The sequence below is a fragment of the Momordica charantia genome, assembly GCF_013281855.1.
Source record: "Momordica charantia cultivar OHB3-1 chromosome 3 unlocalized genomic scaffold, Mcharantia_2.0 BLBB01000003.1, whole genome shotgun sequence".
Taxonomy (NCBI): Eukaryota; Viridiplantae; Streptophyta; class Magnoliopsida; order Cucurbitales; family Cucurbitaceae; genus Momordica; species Momordica charantia.
The window spans coordinates 14,359,057-14,381,356 of NW_028275161.1; the positions used below are offsets into that span (position 1 = coordinate 14,359,057).

The following is a 22,300-nucleotide window of genomic DNA, read 5'->3' on the forward strand; positions in this document are numbered from 1 at the left end:
TGCAATCTTATCTTTACCACACGTAATGATATCCACAGGAATACTGATTACTGAGTACTATTTTTCGTCCGTTTTGCGTTTAACTTCAAATTTACCACTCCGGGCCAACATTCGAATTCACTCGTTTTTTTTTTATTGGAAAGAGGTCTGTCCTTTGATAGATGATCCAACTCACAAATCATGAAAGATGTATGTTAATTACTACTGACATATGTTCGCTTTAATAGAAAAAGATATCTTAATCAATTCAACAAATATTTTTAGAAATTAAATATAATAGTCTTAAATTTTCATCCACACATCAATATTTTAATATGATGAACATAGGTGAATCTTTATTTTTATTATATCGTAAAAAATCAACTAAGTTAGAAAATATCATTAATATACCTATAATTAATAACAAAATTTTCGTTTAAAAATGGTAAATTATTTATTTATTAATTTAAATAATTTTTATGAATTTTTATAAAAATATTCACTTCAATATAATCTTATCAATATATTCATAAACTCCCAAAAAGTAACAAAGATATGTAAAAGTTTCCTCGGGCCATGAAGATTTCACCCCAAACGTAATTATATCTAAAACATAGTGATCTGCCCAACTTTTGTCTCTCCTTTACTAAACATGTAATTGAACAATACTTCCCTTCAAATAAGTTTCTAAAAAATTTAGAGCCATATATTAGTTTTTAAATCAAATAAAAACAATTTTATTCTCTCTCCCCTCTGTGCATACTTTCCTAGTCAACATGAAATTCATGCTGATAAACCAAGAGTTAGTAAATATTATTCTTTTATATGAATAGAAGGTCAAATAAAAGGGCACACGATGAATGAAATTCAAGAGATTTGAACATCTAATCTTTGAAAGAGAAGTTACCAATCCTCTATTTACATATTATTTTTTTTACTCAAAAATTTAGTGTAAACTCATGATATTATCTGTTACACTCTAAAACTACATTACACAGTTATCTTGTTTTTTCCTTTATCAAAAAAACAACTCAAATTCATTTTTTTCATGAAGAAAAAAAGCATGTTTTTCCGCTTAATATGATTTTCCACAGCCCAAAGTTACTAAAACAAAATGCCACGTCGAGGTGGACATTTTAAAAATTCAGATATAATTTAGCACCGTTGAATTTTTATTGCAATTTACCGATAGTAAAGACATTGTAAATTGCTATCCAAATGCAAAAGTTCAAAAATCGTAAGAACCAAATTGAAATTAAAGATAAAACATATGGCTAAAAATGTAATTTAATACAAAGACGACGGGATGGGAGTATTTTGATCTTTATAAAATAAAATAAAGATTTTACTTAATAAAATAGGAAGCGACAATGTATCATATAAAATAAACTTTATGATTTGGATAACTCTGCAAGTATCATATCAAATTTTTTATAGGTTCAAAAATTCTTCCACAATATAAAAGCCAAGTCAAATACGAACTTCTTACACGTACCTGCAATAACATTCAAATAATATCCTTTCCAATCTTTGATTTATAAATGACTTTTGCACAGAATGATACGGTCTCTCCATAGCATAAATGGTTGGGATTAGGAATTCGTATTTTGCCTATCTTTGGTAAAATCAGTCCGACATTCATAAACTTCTCTACCATAATTCTTACCAAATAATCAACGACATTCATTCATCCTTTTAGTACTACTAATTATCTACTCCAAGAAAATTAACTCAGTAACTTGATGAAATGGATATTTTAACAATCGAGTGGATCAAAAAGAGCACCTGTAGGCTATACAAAATCGATTAATTAGACCTGTTCTTTAGTTTTCAGTTGTTCATGTCAGCGAGCGATAATCATCTGAGGCAAGTATAGAGGGATGATGCTCGGAGTCAGAAGACGTACCCATCAAAATCTATTCGTTAAAAGAGCTTTGCAGGATATATGAAGCTTTGTTACGAACCTGAAAGTGTGACGAGAGAGAGTTTTGATTTGAGAAACATCACCCTCAAGTGATGGATTATCAATCTAAGTTAAAGATTGTGAAGAGTTTTTCACACCTTTGATGCGTAGGACCTCAAATCTGTACTGGTGATTTGGCAGGAGCAGTTTCTGAGAAACAGACCCCACATTTCACAAATTAGCGGCTTGCCTTCTAACGTTCGACTACCGACAAGCCAGTTCTCCGTCAACACCAAGTAAATATACAGCTTAAATAGGTCGCAGCTTTTGTCTTTAACTGTGATTGAGGTGAGTAATCTCAAAACCCCTTCCTCATTAGTAGCCTGAAAGATAATGTGAAGTTAGAAGGTTGTTGTGTTGATTTACATAATATTGATTCTCTCAACTTTCATAATTATTTCATTCAGTTCTTGAACTTTAAGCCTTTTATAAATTATTTCAAAGAAACTTAATGTAGAATCATAGATACATCTTTTGTTTCTTTGTCTGATCAATAAATGTATACATAGATAAATATTTAAAACCATATATAGTAGGTTAAATATCAGGTTTTGGAACAAACTTAAATTCTTGTTAAATGATTGATGAAAATTTGAGGTAAGGATTAACAAAAAATTTTATGCAATGTTTAGAGCCAAACATATCATTAGAAAGTTGAGGAATTAAAACATAACATGATGTGAGGCTAAAACAAAACAGAAGTATAAAAGTTGAGAAACTAAAACGTAACATTTAAAAGTTGAGAGACTCGAACAAAATAAATGTGTGAAGGAACCAAAATATAACCTTTGAAGTTGAGAGACAAAAAGTTTAAAGACAAAAATAAAATTTAAACCACATTTGAGACAAAATAAAAGTATGAACCAAAAAATAAATAGCGGGCTAATTGACATTTGTTCCAAGATTAACATATGCACTTTCAACCTAACCTTGACTGTGATACAAATAGTCATGCTATTGTTCTTTTTTCGTAAGAAACTACGCTTTCATTGAGAAAAATGAAAAGAGATACAAGACGAACAAAAAGGGCCTACAAAAAGACAACCTTGAAAGAGGAATCTTCTAAAGAAAATGGCTCCAATCCAAAAGAATGATGCCTAACGGATAATTACAAAAGGCCTTATAAACCGAGCCCCAAAGCGAAGAATTAAATCTAATGAGTTCCCACACATAGTCCACAGATTTCTCCATCCCCTAAACAGTCTATTATTCCTATCCAACCAAATACCCCATAAAATAGCTAGAAAATACCCCATAAAATAGCTAGAAAACAAGTCTGCCACAAAAAACGACGCCTGTCACGAAAAGGTGGGAATAACAGCAAATCCTTCATCATCGCCCTACAATCCCTTGTACAAACCCAGGTCATCCCAAAACACCTAAAGAAATGAAACCATAAATCCTGCGGGAACTGACAAGTCCACAACAAATGGTCGAGATCTACCGAGGCACTCCTACAGAGAACACACCAAAGCGGGCCCAGACAAAAGGAAGACATCCTCTGGATATAATCCATGGTATTGACTTTCCCAAGTAAGACTTGCCACCCAAAGAACTTGATCTTCTTCGGAATTTTAATCTTTCAAAGAGAGGTAAATCAAGGGGTCGAAGGGGAAGAAGGAGACGGGGAGTTCAAGATATGGAAATAGGAGCTACACGAAAAACCCTTCGAAGGGGTTTTTTTTATGAGGATAATGAAAAAGATACCAGAGCTACAAAAAGCCTACAAAAGGGCATCCAAAAAAAAAGCTACAAAAAAGCCTACAAAAGGGCATAAAAAAAAACAGCCCTGAAAGAGGAGATCCCCTGTAGAAAAGGACTCCAATCCAAAAGAATAAGGCCTAGCGAATAATTACAAATGGGCTTAGAAACCGAGCCCCATAAAGAAGTGTTAAATCTAACGATATCCCAAACATAATCTACAGATTTCTCCATCCCCCGAACAATCTATGATTCCTCTCCAGAATAGAAGGACACCTCAAACAACATACCAGAATATTGTAAATGGGATATGATAATAATCTACTGTCTTAAAAAATTTCAACAAGCATATATGAAAATGATATGCATGTGATACACATAATCTTGCAGGAAAGATGAGTGTTATGGAGCAGTAAACAAAGCTATGCTTCAAAAGAAAACTCTGAATATTTAGCCAACGAAAAAAAAGGAAAGGACCACCTCAGTTTCAAAGCACATAAGAAGAATTTGATAGGCAACTGCACTCCTCAGATATTTACTACGGGCATCAGCTCCAGAAATGCATTCCACAGCTCGCAAGCAATTTAGATCCCTAGGAATCCTGCAATAGCAGAGCAGAGGCAGGAAAAAAAAAAAGTAGTCATGATATGATTGATTGTAAATATGTTTAATCACATTTGTATCAGTGGTGTTGGGTGCAAGCCAAAATTAAGAAAAAAAATTAATTAATTAATTAAATAAAATAAAATCGACGAAACTAAAAGAACCAAGTCACTCAGTTCAGTTTTTTTAATTATACTTGCCAGTTAGTTCAGTTTTCTGAAGTATAAAATTAGAAAACAGTCAGTTTGGATTAGATAGATTTTATTAGTTTGGTCATTTAAAATCAATGTCAGTTTTAACAAAAAAAATAAAAATAAAAATACTGAACCGAATTACTTACACCTTTAATTTATATAATGTATACACTTTACATCACTAGGGAGAGTCCAATACCTGCAAACAAGAGATTTTGCTATTTTCTCACAACATGCCTTCCATTCTTCATCTGTGAAGTAATGGATAAGCGATTGTAAGCATTCACATAAGAGCATGGATAAGCCTTGAAACTGGCGGTCTAGAAATAAACAAATAATGGCTTCAGCTAGTTGCTCAACTTCGGAGAATGTAAATATATGCTTTTTAATCCTGCAAAGATTTAAAAAAAAAAAAACAAAACATGAAGCCACACTTGTTTTTTTATTGGTATTGTGCAAGTAAAATCATATGTTGAGAAGAAAATTACTTTTACAGTAGCCACATTAAGTTTCAAGATTGAAAACATTAGCGAATGCCAAAGGCAAAAGAGTTAAACTCACAAACATTTTTCAAAAGAAAAGAAAAAAGGACTTCTTACTTTGTTTGACAACAAATAGTAATAAATTTGATCCAAGCCCTTATATTCTGAGGTGGCCCTCCACGTCCAGAACCTAACAATATTCCATAACTTGTGTAAGAAAGAGTAAAGCAACTAACTCAAATGGCAAGGGCTTGGGGGGTTTCTACATGGCTATTGAAGTCAGACTTTATATGACAATTCTAAAATATAGTAACTCATACACAAGCGGAATAAAAAACAAAATACATAAAATAACAAATGAATGGAAAGACTTGTTCTCATAAGCATAGTCCCTAATTAATTTCAGAAAGTAGTAATTTCTCATTTTCCAAGCACATAACATTGGAGTGCATACGGTCAGAACTCATAAGCAAAACATTAATTCATGGAGTTTCTTGAGCTCCGAAAATTTAACATCAATTTTCGCAAGAGTCAATTTTCAATAAAAAATAACTTTTATTATCAAGCATTGAACAAAAGCACCCCTTGAGTATGACCCCTCCCTGGCACTTCACCTTGCATATGATTTTAAGCCTTCTTTTTTTTCCCTTTTCTTGGATGAGAAGAAACTAGCTTTATTGTATTTAATTTTTAACAATGTCTTAAAAGAAGCCCTTGTTTCTTTAATTTAATATCTAAGTTCCAAAGAAGCCCTTGTTTATTTTTGAGCAATGTCTTGAAAGAAGCCCTTGTTTTTTTCATCTTTTAACTAGAATCAGGTATCAATCATAAAAAAATTTTAAGGTAGACTAATTGATCAAATAAGTCGAACCCAGCTAGCCTTCAAATGATGGAAGCTTATTAAGGATTTACAAACTCAGTTTCCAAACCTCACCTTGAGGATAAGGTTACTTCATTGGGACAAGGTATCCAATAGGCCCTCGAGCATAAGTTGTTAGACCCCAGTGGTGAAGACATATACTAGGAGGGGTAGAAGGGGTACTTCCAGTTAGTTAGAAGAGTGGGGCCCATTTGGGCGTATGGAATAGTTTTGTTAAAGGGGAGAATGTTCCCTTGGGGGAGGTAGGTAATGGGGCATTAGCTCCTTATAAATGGACTCCGTCTCCCAATTTGGGCGTATGGAGTAGTTTTGTTAAAAGGGAGAATGCTCCCTTGGGGGAGGTAGGTAATTTCTTAGTAAGGAAGAATAGCATAGTGCTTTCTTGGAGACTTGGGCCCTCTCAAATTGGTTGGGTTGATTATATTGTTCTTGTTCTTGAATATCAATAAAAGTAAGGGGATACCTTACATAAATGTACTCACACAATAATAGGGAAAGGGTAAATGAGGAATGCAAGGATGTTATGCAGTTGAGGCGTGGACGCTGAGGTCATGATGAGTAACAAGGATTTACACAGGGCAAGGAGTATGCTGGTGGTCGGAAAAACTGGATACAGATTGAGTAGGAGAAATTAGGAACTCTATAAAAACTTCAGATCATAGTTACTCTGATATCACTGAAAAGGATAATCAATCTCTATAATTTACTATCCACCCCTCTGTAGCCCAACTCAGAAATTTGGATGCTGTCATCCATGTGGTGCTGCATCTAAGTCAATGCATAGTAGTGGTGAATCAAATGGATTAACATTCATGATTTAAACCAATAAACCCATTATGAATATTGGTTGATACAAAGAAGGAACAAGTTCATTTTGAGATCGTGAGCCAAATTTTGTCTTAAAATTTTTATTCATAGAACTTAAGTGAAATTAATACTCTCTAATAGTTGAATTTTATTTATTTTAAAGAACTGTGATGTAAGAGCATCATTGTACTTGGATGAGGTTATTTTTGTGGATATTGATTGTTCAGGGTGTGTTTGTGCTTTTTAATTAGATTTGGACATTTTCAGCATTGAGTTTGAGCATTTTTAACCTGGCAGGATTTTGAGGCAAGATTTGAATATTTGTGTGGTTGGATTTAGGTATTTTTATGGCTTAATTTTGAGCATTTGAGTGATTTATTAGTTAGTTTAGAAACAACTTATATTCTTTTGAGGAATGAGGAGGTATTAATTGTACTACTTATTCTAGTTTAGAGTCCAATCTGGTGAAATTGAAAGTTCAAAGCTAAGGCAATCTCTTATCTCCAATTAAAAATCATACTAACAAAATGTTTTCATAATGTAAATTAAAACACAATATCAATGCAGCAAAATGAAAGTCATACATCAGAAACCCAAAAAGGCCTTATCATTCCAATTTCCAAAGATTTTTTAACACATGCCACGTGCTACGTGCTTAAAGAGACAGCACTTTATGATGATTTCATATTATAGAGGAAGAATTAAATCTTGTGCGAAACCTTGAGTTTTTTTTTTTTTTTTTTTTGGGATAGGAATCAAATTTCATTGATAATGTGAAATATATTAAAAAAAAAAAAAAAAAAAAAAGCGCCTATCCAATGAAGTTACAAAAAACTTCTCTAGTTGGATATAAGGGAATTTAAACTATAACTATTAAAAGGATTTACACTTTTGCGAAACCTTGAGTTTGCGTATCTAAAAATCAAATAACCTTCAGCGAACAAATCACCCTTCATAGTATAGCATATATTTTCTCATGAATGTGTAGTTTGATGTCAAGGAAGTTTACCAGCGTGGACAAATCCAGGATTTAATGAGCACTCAAATCTAAATCCATAAGTCTCAAGAGCTTCTCCTAATTGAGCATGGTTAGGAAACCAATCAATTTGGAGAGGCTGTTGTTCAACCTAGTTAAGAATTCTAGATAAGCCTTAAGAAAAATTAATAAACGTTGAAGAAATAAAAAGAAACATGTGGTCAAAGAAAAAACAGAAACCTCATGTTTAGGTAACATGATATCCCTCCAGAAATCAAAAGCTGATGTTCTTAGCTCTTCTCTTGATGAATATAACACTGAAATATGAAAATAAACGCATAAAAAAGAATTAAGGCTAATGTAAAGAGTTCCATGAACAAGACTGGAATTATAGATGTACTCACTTAAATTGAAGGTCCATATGGCAATTGGTTTTTCTACACGACCTGTCAAAGAAACAAGTGTTGACAGCCAGCCATTTACCAATAAACCTTCAAGGAAAGCATCACCTGCAATAACATATCAAATAAATATATTGACAACTTATTTAATTTGTCTGCGAAAGGTTTTAGATTTTTAGAAAATTCATGATACCAAAATCAGCTTCGAGGTACTAACTTATCAACATTTTAAAATGCATAAATAAATGAACCACTGCTATCATTATTTTTTTTTTTTTAAGTGGACTTCATGTTTTCCTTTTCCCTACTCCTTTTCTGGAAGAAAAAATAGATGAATTGCTACAAAAATGTATAAATAAGGATAAAAGAACAGGGGTTCCACCTCACCAAGGGACTAGAATATTACAGAGAACTTTATAAGCTGGTGGATTACAAAATTATTGATAAATTATAGAACTCTGTTGGGTGTTAAAAAGAATAACTGCTGCAAAACAATAACTCTATCTCCGACCTTATTTGAAGCCTCACACTATATCCTCAAGTTCTACGTCCCAAACCACCCATAAGGTGAGACTTGTACATCATCTTTTTTTAGACAAAAAACAAAGGACCTCATATCATCTGAATTTTTTTCAACCAAAGGAAGGGCTCCCAAGAAAGTCTAAGCATCTCCTAAAAATTCTCCCACAACTTCCTCACGAGAGGGCAGTGCACAAAAACATGGTCCAAGTTTACAGTTGCCTTCTCTCGAAGGACGCACAAATGATAATAGAGATAGAAGAAAGGGTGCATTCTCTGAAATTTATTAATAGAATTCAGCCTCCTAAGAAACAACTCTCGCAAAGAATTGGAACTTCATTGGAGTTTTAAACCTCCACATCCAATTTAGGAGAACACCGATATAGGCCCTTGAATCCTTTGTTGCAAGAGCTTTCAGATAAAACAAGTGAATGTATCTCAGAGCCTGAGGCATCAACATATAGAGTTCTGATTCCATAAAAATAGTATGATACCATCTAAAGAAGAAATAAGAAAGAGGCAACAAACAATCCTGAATTTCCATTCTCTTATAATTTCCTCCCAGAAATGGGAATTCAGCACTGCAAGAAACTATCAGACACGGCTTTGGTAGCTGACTGCTAAGCTTGGCAAAGAGCATACAAGGTAGGGACGTAGGGTAAAAGTTAGCTAAAGACAGAACCTCCAAATCACCTATCTCTTACAAATATGATCTTACACTTCCAGAAAGTTGTAAGGACAGAATACAGAAATAGTCAACTAATACACGTTTTTCTTCCTACTCTGCGCAAACAAACAATTCAAGCTCTATAATCTATTTAATAACAATAGAGTGCCAAATAGATAGTTTGGTCTTCCCCCACAACAACAACCCACCCCCCCCCCCCCCCAAATGGGAGCTAAAGAAGCTAGTTTCCAGTTCACCAAGTGGTTGGCATCTTCATCATCCCACCTTCCTATTCTCTATGATAAAGACAATATAGGGGCATATGTCAGACAACTGGATTCAGTGAGAATTAGTATTTTCCTATATTTCAAGAGAAAAGACAAACAGAATTCAAAATGCATGGTGTTGTTCATTCTCGTTTTTTAATCTCTCTTATTGCTCTTTTTAATGATTATGTAGTATATGCAAACAACAAGCTTTAAATTTATTGTTCAAATTGCCATATTTTTGCCATTGAGTAGCCATAAGTCAATCAATTAAACTTAAAACCAGGCAAAAACTAAAAAAAATGTAGCAATGCAACAGTTCATAAGGTTTTTTTTTTTTGTGAAAGAAACAATTTCATTGATGTAGCAACAGTTCATAAGGTTTAGGGTAAAAATAATTTCAACTTGAAACTTCAGTAGTCATTACATAATATCATCAATAATAAAGGTTATATCATAACTCAATTAAGAAAAACTATAAAAGTATTACTACTTAATGATGAGGGAGATTCAGAGAATTCAAACATGAAGGAAAAGCAAACCTTTCTCCATGGTGAGATTCACCAAAGAGTTAACTTCATTATTTAGGAAATTTCGCAAAAGGTGGCAACTTTTGAGTTCAGGACTTTGTAAAGTTGGTGGGGTTTTCTGCAATTTACATGCACAGAAATGCAACCAATTTGTTAATCACAGAGAAATCCTCTTGAATAAAGGCATTCAGGACAAACGCATTGCGGAAGCTGTAAGGTTACACTGCAAACCTGTTCTCCAAAAACCTTTAAGCCCCATATGGATGTATCTTCCTCACCCCCTAGTTGGCTCATCTACACAAAACATTCTTAGATCATAAGTGAAGGAAGGCTAAGAAAACTCCAGAAAAATTCTGCTCCTAGGCATTTCTTACCTTATTTTGGCATTCATCAACAACTTGGGACACCACAGCCTCTTTGCCAAAATCATCATCATCCGAATTATAGTTCTTTTTCTTCTTTGCCTGTCTAGATTCTTTCTCAACGAGTTTGCATTTATCCTTGTAGTGATCAGTCAGAAGATCATCTAACCCGATAATCATTTTCCTGATTGGTATAAAAAATAGACGTCAACAGCCTCTCAAACCACTTGTTCCAGAAGCATTTGTACTCGGACTCAGAGAGGTAGAACTTCACGTTTACTAAAACTAACAAATCAAAGTTGCAAAGAAGGCACAACCACAACAATGGCTACTTCTTAGCTCCCTTTATATAAAATTTATGCTACTGTCGAACTGCTACAGATTTTTAAGCTTCAGTTCACAGATTTGAACGGAAAACAGTAGAGAAACAAGACAATAATATAAGAGAGAGATAATATGAAACTTCCAATTTACAAGAAATATTCACGGAACAATCCTTGGAACAAACCGAATCAGACAAACCCCAGTGAAAGTAGAGCAAGAAGAAAATTGAAACATATGTCCTAAGCCCCCATATGGGCTTAGGTTTGGAAAGGAAAAACACGAAATAGAGGATTCTGAGATATTGAGACCTCTTCTTGAGAGCGACAGGGGAACTGAGAAGCGGGTCTTCTGACTCGAAATCTAAAGGACCATCCATTTCCAAGACTTTCAATCACTCGCTCTCTCTCCAATGGCTCCGGAATTTTCAAAGAAGAGCGCCAAATTGGAAGCAGTGCACTTAAAAAAGCTTCGGACTGGTATACATAAGAAGACGGAGAAGAACGCGAAAATGGACAAAAAAAGCTTGTGTAGGTGTCTCTTAAATTTTTTAATCGTGCTTCTCAAAACATCACTCTTGACATCACCAACCGATAAATGACCTTTCATGTCCCTCTTGTTTTTTTTTTCTCTTCCAGACTTCATCTCTCTTCTCTCTCCCCACTAATATTTTAGATTTCCCTCCTTATTTCCTCTCTCTACCTCCATCTCTCTCTTTTTCCAGATTTTTTTTCCTCCTCTCTTATCGTAATTTTTTTTCTCGTTCTCCCTAAAATTTTCTTGGAGTTTCTCTTTTCCATCTTCCCTCTTTCTCTATTTTTTCTATTACTATTATTCTCTTTCTTCTTTACTCACCACAAAAAGTAATTTTTTTCCTCCATGATTCCCGTGACTGACTATGGATGCATCAAAGCCGTCGAAGGAGGTCGTTCGCCGAAGAAAGAAGATATGGAAGAGGAATGGGGGAGCGAGGTTCAACGAGGGAGCGAGGTTGAGCGAGAATTGAGGGAATCTAAAAATACTATCTCAATATTAATTCAAATTTGTTTCCCGAAAATCAAAATATCAATTTAAAATCTAATTATAAAAAGAAAGTATTGGAATTTGAAATTTAATTCAAATTTGTTTCCCAAAATCTCTTTTTTAATTAGATTTTAAATTGATACATTTGATTAAAATTTAAATTAGGAATGAAAGATGGGAAAGCAAAATTGGGGGATTTGAAAAGTAAAATTGGGGGATTTGAAATTCAATTATAATTAAAACTACATTGAGAGATTTAAGGAGATTGACGAGAGATTTCGGAAAACAATTTGAATTAATATTGAGATTCCGTTTTTCTCAAAATTAATTTGATTTGATAAACATTAATTCAAAATTAATTTTTAGATACTATAAAAAAACAATCTCATTAAAAATATTATTTTTAGATTCCCTCGATCTCTCTCCCGCTCACCCTCGATCTCGCTCTCTCACTCACCCTCGCTCTCTCTCTCTCGCTCACCCTCGCTCTCTCTCTTTATCTCCTCCCCCATTCCTCTTCCACTGAGCTTCTTTCTTCGACGAATGACTTCCTTCGTCGGCTTTGATGCAGTTGTCGTTAGCAAGTCACAAGAACCATGGAGGCTGCTGGTTTAAAAAAAACTGAAAGATTTAGGGGTTTTTTTTAAAGTAAATTGTTTTTTGTGGTTAGTAAAGAAGAAAGGGAATAATAGTAATTAGAAAAAATACAGAAAGATTGAAGAATGTATGGAAGAAGGAAAAAAGAAACTCCAAGAAAATTTTAGAGGGAATGGAAAAAAAAAACTTTACTGAAGAGGAAAAGAGAATAATGAAAAACGATAAGAAAAAAAAATCTGGAAAAAGAGGGAGATGGAGGTAGAGAGAGGAAATGGAAGTCTAAAATATTAGTGGAGGGGTAGTGGGAGTCATTTGTGTGAAGGTGATGTCAACAGATGCCTATAAAAAATCTTGTGTTTTGAAAATGATGATTAAAAAACTTAAAAGGGACCTATAGAATGCTTATTTTGTCCATTTTCCCAAGAAGAACCATGGCTGTTTCAAACCGGCTCTCCTCCCTTCAATGGCGCACAAGTTTATTTTATTTTATTTATTTATTTACGCACAAGTTGAATATTAACCAATAATAAATAATAAAAACAAAACTACGTGAACTAAGAAAAAAAAATTAATTAGAATTATCATAATTAATATCAATATAAAGTATTATTATTATTATTTTGTTTTAATATGATAATAATGATATTTTTAAAAAATTTATTGATATTAATTTTTTTATCCCACAAAACTGACAGATTTAAATTTAATGCTCTCTTTGCCAAATAGTCAGCCACCTTACCATGCACATGAATAAATTTAACACCTTGGAAATTTCTGCTCAACTCCAAAATTTCAGACACCCATGAACCCTCTTCCAACTTGGAAATTAATTATTGATATTAATTAATACTAACTTGAGAGCTTAGCTTAAGATATGTATTTACGACGAAAAGGTTATGAGTTTGAATCTTCACCCATTCGAAACTTCTTTTCTCCCACTTTTCTCTCTCACTTCACATCTTTGAAAACGCACCGCAAGAGGGAAACAACTTAGATCCAAGAATGTAGAGACAACCAAGATGTTTGCCTGAAGCAGCCATCCTTGAAAAAGTGTATATTCTTCTCCTTCCACCAACTAATTCCATTCTTGAATCTCGTTTATGAGATTGATAAAAATCAATATTTTTATATATTCTTCTAATTTATATGCGAAGAATCTTTTCAGGGTTTGACATGCCACGAATCCTCTTGAAAGAGAGGGATACATTCAGGAATGCAAACACAAGTGGTGCATGGCAAGCGTTAGCTCGTGCAATCTTGTATTAAAAAATATCAATAATAACAAAATTAAATTAAATTTTTGATAAATTAAATAGAAATTTATAATATCTTATAATAAAATTATATCAATTAATAAAAGCTCTATAATTTTTTACAATAAGAAAAAGTATTAGTAGTATAAATATACAAAAAAGGAAGTACAATTGCAAATAATTGTGATACTTCGAAAAAACTAGAGTACATATAGGATACATCAGTGTTAAAACCTTTTCTCAAGATATCTTCCAAACTGTTGGGGAACTTGCAAAAGTCGAGTAGTCGCAGAAGTAACGTCTCAAACTCACAAAAGACAAGTGAAAAGTATCTTGAGGTTTCGTCGTGAAAGTATTTATTGAAAATGTGTGGAGCCCACAAAATAAGGAATGAGAATTAGGTTAATGAGGTTGTAGGAAACCAATGGATTACTCTTTTTAGGGTAGAGTGATTACTAGTTTGAGATGACTTAATCAATTGATTTAATTTAGTAAATGGATAAGTAAACTACTAGATTATATGGAGATTCAATTTACATAAATAGATTGATGTTTAAGATTTTACACTCTTGTCTTAAAATGACCTAGATTAGATGGAATCCCTCTAGAATTTTACAAAAATTTGCCCCCTTAAGTATATATTTAATAAACAATTAAAAAAATTCAAATATGGAAAGGATTTTTCAATTTCAAATATATTTCTCTCTCAAAAATCATATCTCCTTCCCTTTTTCTCTCATTCATTCCATGAAACTCTAGTCTCTCTTTCTCTCCCACCAAAACTTGTCATCCCCTTCCTCCCTCCTCCGACGAGAACAAGAGGTGGCACAACACTCATGAATCCGACCAAATTTGTGGCTACCTCTATGGTTGTAAGTAACCTAGTATAAATAGGTATATACATTATATTCATTAGGTCTCTAATAATAGTTGATTTCAAAAGTATACATAGTATATATATGTTACATAACCTATAATAAGTACCTGTATACAAACATTAAAAAAAATGAAACTAATGAAAAAAAACAAGAACATAATTGATTGACATAATAAGAAATATATATATAGATAAACTAAATTTAAAATATTGTGCATATTCGTAATATAATAAATTATTGTATATATTTTATAATAATACATGATATGCAAGTTATGACCTAGTATAAAGAGGTATATACAATATGTTAATTATATCGCTAATAATAGTTGATTTCAAAAGTACACGTAGCATATAAATACGTGCATACAACATTAACATAAAATGAAATTAAACTGATTGCAATATATATATATATATATATATATATATATATATATATATATATATTAAAAGCAATAATATTCAATCATACCCATGTTTCGAATATTGTAATGAAATCGATGCAATAGGAACTTGAGACGATGAATTTGTGGTGAAACGGAACTTTTATTGCTAGAAACTTGAGTTGCTAGACGGAATTTCTCAGACAAAAGAATTAATACTCACTGGAAGGGAAAATATAAATTGATGAAGTATGAAACTCAACTGGTTTCCTCATCATGCCGGTGAGAAATGAAAACATAGACAATAAACAAAAATTATAAAAAAAATGCAAGAGAGAAATGAAAATGATAATCCTCGTTTTACCTTATCATGCTCCCAAGTTTACTCTCCTAAAATGTAGTCCTCTACAACGAATATTGGTGAGATTTAACAAAAAATTACATTTGAAATGTATTAAAATTGAGTCAAAATTTGGAAAGAAATGAAAAAATATTTTGTAATAAATTTCATTATTTAGTAGAATATATTATGGAGTAAATTATGGGATTATGTAAATATTGATTTGAGCCATAATTTAACGTTTGAAAAATCAAAATTGGATCATTAAATATTTTACATTTAAATAAAAAAACAAATTATAATAAACATAAATGCCATAAATAAGGACAAACTTGGTATGGAAAAGTTTTAAATCTAGAAATCTAAAATTCTAAAATTTGTAAAATTGGACATTTGCGAAAATAAGTTTTTAAATGATCAATCGAAGCCATTATCTCTTTAGTAAACACTGTAGAAATGAAAATTTTCATTCTCATTCTTAAGAGATAAAATTTAGAGACAATTGGAGATTTCTGCCGAAGAATGTTTGAGAGACAATTGTTGCTTAATGTGAAAATATCTTAACTTGATTTCAAAGGTAAGCTCCTTAACATATATATAGGATGACTGACATAAGGAAAAAGCTTTACAACGAAAAGTAATAAAAGTGATTGGATGTAAAATGAATGTGATTGAATACACAAAAGGGAAAAATACAGCCTGACCCAACAGTAGACTGAAAGGGCATGACTTTGCTCATGTGATGAAGCATACCTGGATTAAACTGAACTATCTTCTTCCTCAATATCCCCATTCAAACGTGTGGGAAATGATCTAACACAAAGTTTGGATTTCAAATAGAAAAAAAATGGATGGAGAGACCGCTTTTGTGAGAACATCGGCGATTTGGTCTCGAGAAGGTATATAGCGAACTTCAATTTTTTTCTTCAGGAGTTTATCCCGGATAAAATGGACATCCAATTCGATATGTTTTGTTCTCGTGTGAAAAACCGGGTTCGACGCAAGTGAGATTACACTCATGTTATCACACCAAATGACAGGTGTTTGCTGCGGCAAGTGACGAATTTCAGAGAGGAGAGAATTCAACCAATCAATTTCAGAAGTAGTGTTCGCTTCCTTGCAACTAGGAGAAAATTGGTGCACGTATACACCAAAACAATCTGTTGTAGTATAAAAACAAGGTCGTCTCCACAAGGATTACAGTTTTACTTGAAATAGTAAATTAGAATACCAAAAATCAAAATTAAAAATAAAATATTAAAGTTGTATGGATGCTGTAAAGGAAATCAACAAAAACAGTAAATGAGTAAGAACAGAAATATTCTGCGATTCTGCTATGGAGCATTCGAAAACGGAAAACAAGCAGAAAATGCAAAAAAGATGCGATATGAAGGTAACTCGACGGGGAATCACTCTAATGCTCTCACTCACGTCTAGTTCTGCTCTAGTAAACTCAAAATGTCGAATGCCCAAACCGACATGGCTCTCTCTCGAGATATCCAAACATGTTTAGCCCCAACTCCTGTTGCAGACTAAACAAGCAATACAAATAGTTTATAGGCACGAAAGGGTGAGTCTCATCTCTGAGTACTCACCATTCTACTTCAAAGAGAGAAATCTTACGCAAATAGATGCAAACACACAACACAAAGACTTTCCCAAGCCTTAAGTGAGCATAGCAAACTAATAATGTTGGCCAAACAAAATCAGTAAGATGCAATAATAAGAACACCTCTATTAAATCAGCATAAATATATATGAGTTACTAAAACATAAATAACTAAGAGCTACAGCGAGTTCACCCCCCTCCCCCCGAAGGTGGGGTTTAGTTCATAACAAAATAAAAGAGTAGAGTGGGTAGAGAAGAGAGGTACCCCATTAAGTAAGGAAGCTTCAGTAGCAGTGAAGATTCCCCCAGCTTAGTGAAGACGCAATGTTCGGCTTCTTCTTTGTCGACTTCTCCTCGAAATGGGTGAAGAATGTTCTCTAATTTCGATGCCTAAATGGATTTTGTGTTCTGGGGCTCCCTATGGCGGTTGGGCACTGCTATTTATATCACGTTCTTAAAAATTAGGGCACCACCAGGAGGCTGTACGAACACGGTAAAACTGGTGCAAATAAATTACTGCGCAATTACACGCTCTAGAGCATCCTAAGCGGCTTCAAGCTCCTGCATAAATGCATCTTCCTATCATACTCCAGCAACACTTTCACATCCTTGAAAGCACTCGACTTGCCCTCAACAAATTCTCCAATTCCTATACAAAACATCCATAATTAAGCATAATTCATTCAAAATGAAGGAATTGAAAATTCTAATAGCTTAGGGACTTAACTAAGTGATTTCTTCTATTTTCAATGGTCTTTTGATAAGGACTCTCACATTTACACACCAAAATTGCCCAAATTATGCCACAAAACACTCTCTTATGGAGAGTTATCAAGTAGCATGGGCGAGAGAGCGGTATTCAGATTCGGTGCTTGATCGAGCAATCACAAACTGTTTCTTTGAGGACCAAGACACCAAAGAACTACCCAAGTACACACAATATATCGTGGTAGACTTTTGATCGTCTAGGCAACAAGCCCAATCAGCATCGGAATATGCTGTAAGAGAGAGGTCAGCGAACGGTGAGAGATGTAAACCATGGTTTGAGGTACCTTTTAAGTATCAGAGTACCCTTTTTATTGCTTGCCAATTGGTTGACGTAGGAGCCTGCATAAATTGACTTAAGTGATTAACAATAAAAGATATATCAGATCGTGTGTGTGTGAGATACTATAAACCTCCAATTGCACTGCGATACAGGGTTGGATTTTCAATTGGTTGTCCATCATGAGCTGATAGATGCTTGCCATGGATGGTGGGAGTAGCTGTTGGCTTTAGATTCTCAAAGCCTAGTCTCTTTAAAAGAGTAGCACTGTATTTTTGTTGAATGAGATATATTCCATGTGTATCTCTGTAAACTTCAATGCCCAAGAAAAAATTGAGATGTCCGAAGTCCTTTAAAGCAAAGATGTTGTTGAGTTTATCAATGAATCGTTGAATGAGGCAAAGATTGTTTTCTGTAACAATTATGTCATCCAAGATAAGGATCAGAATTTTTAAGTCACCTTGAAAACAATAAAAGAGAGATGAATCAACTTGAGAGTTGGTGAAATTCCATGACAGAAGAGTAGTGTGAAGTTTTTTAAACCATTCTCTAGAAGCTTGACGAAGACCAATGATTTTTGCAGCTTGCAAACATAGTGAGGTCTAGAAGAGTCAATGAATCCAGTTGGTTGAGGCATGTAGACAATCTCATGGAGGTCACCATTTAAGAAGGCATTGTTTATGTTTATTTGTCGTAACTGTCAATTATAAGAGATAGCCAGAGTGAACACTTCTCTCCCTTAGCTACAACCGTAGAGCCTTTATTAAGCTTCCATTTGCTATTATAGAAAGTATTGCAAAAACCTTCATCATCAAGCTTACATGTGAAAATTAAATCCATGTGAATATCAGGGATATGTTTTACACTCTTCAAAATCACCGTAGTGCTATTCCTGGTCTCCTCAAGTGCACATCACCAATACTAATGGCTTTAGCTGATCCATCATTACCTATCCTACACTACCAAAATCGCTAGATGTGTATGACACAAAGAAATTCCTCCTGGATATAGCATGAATTGACGTGCCACTATCAATTACCCAATTGCTCTACTGTGTGGCTAGATTGATAACATCACCATCAAATAAGATAAGGAAATCCTCAGTAGCTGTAGCAACTCTATCTGCGTTATTACCATCATCATTCTTCTTTTCCTTACTCTTTATCATTTTTATTTTCCTTCTTCAGTTGTTGATGTTGGTAATGACAAATATTAAAACCTTTTGTTGTCCCACATAGGAAGAATAACCTTTGGGAAGTTGGTTTATAAGCATTGACTCAGTATTGGGCTTATAAACTTGGTGTGAGGCAAGCTTAGACCAAGGCCCACATGCGCGCCACCGTCGTCAGGCTCGAGGCTAGTCAAAGGACACATGGGTGGCCAAAATAATTTTTGAATTTTTATTTTTTAAAAATTCAATTCTATTTTGGGCCACCACGTCACTATAAAAGGATCACTCCCCTGCCATTTCATTTCATCCCATTCATCTCAATCTCCACTCTATTCCTTCACTTTTCCACCTCTTTCAACTATCTTAACTGAGCACGAGAGTGATTCCACTCCTATTCCGACGAGTGCACGTATGAATTGGAGGTTGTGTTAACCTTGGGGAGCATACCGGCAGTAAAACGATTTAGCACCGAGGTCGTGCCGATCTTGCTTTCAAGGCAGTGGTTCCGCCCACGGCACAACGTTTTTACCTTCTGGTTCTAATTTTGTCCTTTCTTTTCCAACAGTTGAAAGCAAGATACTACTAATGGCTGCTATCCGATCTGGGAAGGTCCTGCCGGACTTGTCAAAATTGGAACCACTCGACTGATCCAACTATCGCCGATGGTCACAGAAGTTATTGATCTTCTTTGAGCAGTTGGAGATCGACTACATTCTCACTGCTTTTCCGTGACCTTTTCCATGACTTCCAGGACTCTGCAGACAGTGAATGTGTTTTCATGGGAAACTCTGCCAGAGCTGGAGTACTTGGAAAAGGGAAGGTTCTCTTGAAACTCACATCTGGCAAAACTTTATCATTAAGTAATGTGTTGTATGTTCCTTCCCTGTGTAGGAACCTGGTGTCAGGAGGTCTACTGAACCGAGCCGGACTTAGGATTGTGTTTGAGGCCAACAAGGTTATTATCACCAAAAATGGTGAATTTGTTGGTAAGGCCTATTTTAGCAGATGGTTTGTTTGTTCTCAACACTACTTCTTCAAATGAAATTAATTCTAGTTCCACTTACATCGTTGAGTCTCTTTATGTGTGGCATGGTAGATTAGGGCATGTGAACATTGCATCAATTAAAAGGCTTAGGACTCTAAATTTAATTAATGCTTCTGATCTGCCTGAAACTACAAAGTGTCATGTCTGTGTAAAAGAAAAGTTTGCTAAAAAACCTTTTAAACATGTCACTACAAGGTGTACTAAACTCCTAGAATTAATTCATTCTGATTTAGCTGATTTCACAAAAACAACTAGCACAGGTGGAAAAAAAATACTATATTTCTTTTGTTGATGATTTTTCTCGATATACGAAAATATATCTCCTAAAATCTAAAGATGAAGCTAGTAGTATGTTTTTGAAATTCAAAGCTAAAGTAGAAAACCAATTAGACAGGAAAATAAAAAGGATAAGATCAAATAGGGGTGGTGAATATAGTTTTTCGCTTAGAGATTTTTGTGAATCAAGTGGAATTATACATGAATTTACTGCTCCATATTCACCTCAACAGAATGGAATAGCTGAACGGAAAAATAGAACTTTAAAAGAAATGATAAATGTCATGCTATTAAGTTCTGGTTTATCTGATGATATGTGTAGGGAAGCTGCACTTTCTGCATGTTTTATTCTTAACAGGGTCTCTCACAAAAGGCTAGATAAGACACCATACGAGCTATGGAAAGGGTATTCACCAAACCTGAGCTACTTGAAGGTGTGGGGGTGCTTAGCAAAGGTGGCATATCCAACATTCAAAAAACCTACGGTTGGATCTAAAACTTTTGATTGTGTTTTCATTGGTTATGCTCAAAATAGTTTTGGATATAAGTTCATGAGCTTGAATGACAAATCAATATGTGAATATAGAGATGCTATATTTTTTGAAAATATCTTCCCTATGATTAGAACTGATGGTGAATCTGGTGGGACATCAAAAACTGCATGCATATCGTTGCCCTCCACTTCTGTTGATATGCTAGACTCTGAACGTCGATCTAATGATACAATAGATTTTAAACCTATGAGAAGTAAAAGGCAAAAGGTTAGTAAAAGTTTTGGACCTGACTTTCTAACTTCCTATCTGGTAGAAAACTTTGCCAAGATAGATGATCAGTTCGCTTGCATGTATTTGATAGACGAAGATCCTAAAACCTACCAAGAAGTTATAAATGCCGTAGATTCTAGCCTATGGAAAGAAGCTATTAAAAGTGAGCTAAACTCGATAGTTATGAATCAAACCTCGGAATTGGTAGATTTACCTGTAGGAAACAAACCTATTAAGTGTAAATGAATCTTTAAAAGAAAAATGAGACCAGATGGTACGATAGAAAACTACAAAGCTAGACTAGTAGTTGTAGGTTACACACAAAAGTATGTCATTGATTACTTCGATACGTACTCTCCTGTAACTAAGATTGCTACGATTAGATCTTTGATAGCTTTGGCTACTATTCAAGGCTTAGTAATACATCAGATGGATGTAAAAAAAGCTTTCCTCAATGGTGATTTAGAAGAGGAGATTAACATGACACAACCTGAAGGTTTTCTAGCTACTGGTCAAGAAAATAAAGTTTGCAAGCTAAAAAAATCTCTCTATGGCCTAAAACAAGCTCCTAAACAATGGTATGAAAAATTTAATGGCACTTTCGTAAACAATGGTTATAAAGTAAATTGCTCTGATACATGTGTTTACTCAAAGTTATTTGGAGCTGATTGTGTGATAATATGCCTGTATGTTGATGACATGCTCATTTTTTGTTCAAACTTAGATATCATTAATGAGACCAAGTTCCTCATTTCTTCACATTTTGAAATGAAAGATTTAGGAGAGGCTGATGTAATACTTGGTGTAAAAATAAGGAAAAATGATCATGGATATTCCTTATGTCAATCACACTACATTGAGAGAATGCTGAAAAAATTTTATCACTTTGATAGTTTATCTTTAAGAACACCTTATGATGCTAGCATGAGTCTTAAAAAGAATCAGGGCGATAGTGTATCTCAATCCGAATATGCAAAGATTATAGGTAGTGTTATGTTTCTAATGAATTATAGTAGACCTGATATTGCATATGCGGTGAGTAGACTAAGTAGATACACTCATAACCTAGGAAAAGATCATTGGACTGCTTTACATCGATTGCTAAGGTATCTTAGGGGTACAATGGATTATTGTTTGCATTTTAACGAGTTTCCTGTTGTGCTAGAAGGATATTGTGATGCAAACTGGGTTACAGATAATGATGAAGTGAGTTCCACCAGTGGGTATGTGTTTACTTTTGGCGGTGGAGCTATCTCATGGAAA

The 22,300-nt window shown here is 34.0% G+C and overlaps 1 protein-coding gene across 2 annotated transcripts; it reads right to left on the reverse strand.

The window, feature by feature from the left end:
* Window positions 1–1,449: 1,449 nt before the first annotated feature.
* Window positions 1,450–11,191, reverse strand: LOC111020493 (actin protein 2/3 complex subunit-like protein). 2 transcript variants are annotated; one of them, XM_022297176.2, is made up of 12 exons: window positions 10,963–11,191; window positions 10,343–10,514; window positions 10,200–10,262; window positions 9,981–10,086; window positions 7,990–8,094; window positions 7,826–7,902; window positions 7,619–7,736; window positions 5,040–5,112; window positions 4,640–4,831; window positions 4,124–4,244; window positions 2,041–2,265; window positions 1,450–1,943 (listed from the first exon to the last, which is right to left on the reverse strand). In XM_022297176.2, the coding sequence occupies exons 1-12, from the start codon at window positions 11,028–11,030 to the stop codon at window positions 1,896–1,898; spliced, it is 1,368 nt and encodes a 455-aa protein (XP_022152868.1). In that variant the 5' UTR covers window positions 11,031–11,191; the 3' UTR covers window positions 1,450–1,895. The 2 variants fall into 2 exon arrangements, with proteins under 2 accessions (XP_022152868.1, XP_087977651.1); XM_088121525.1 differs by having other exon boundaries at window positions 7,826–8,094; window positions 10,963–11,030.
* Between the last annotated feature and the right edge of the window lie 11,109 nt (window positions 11,192–22,300).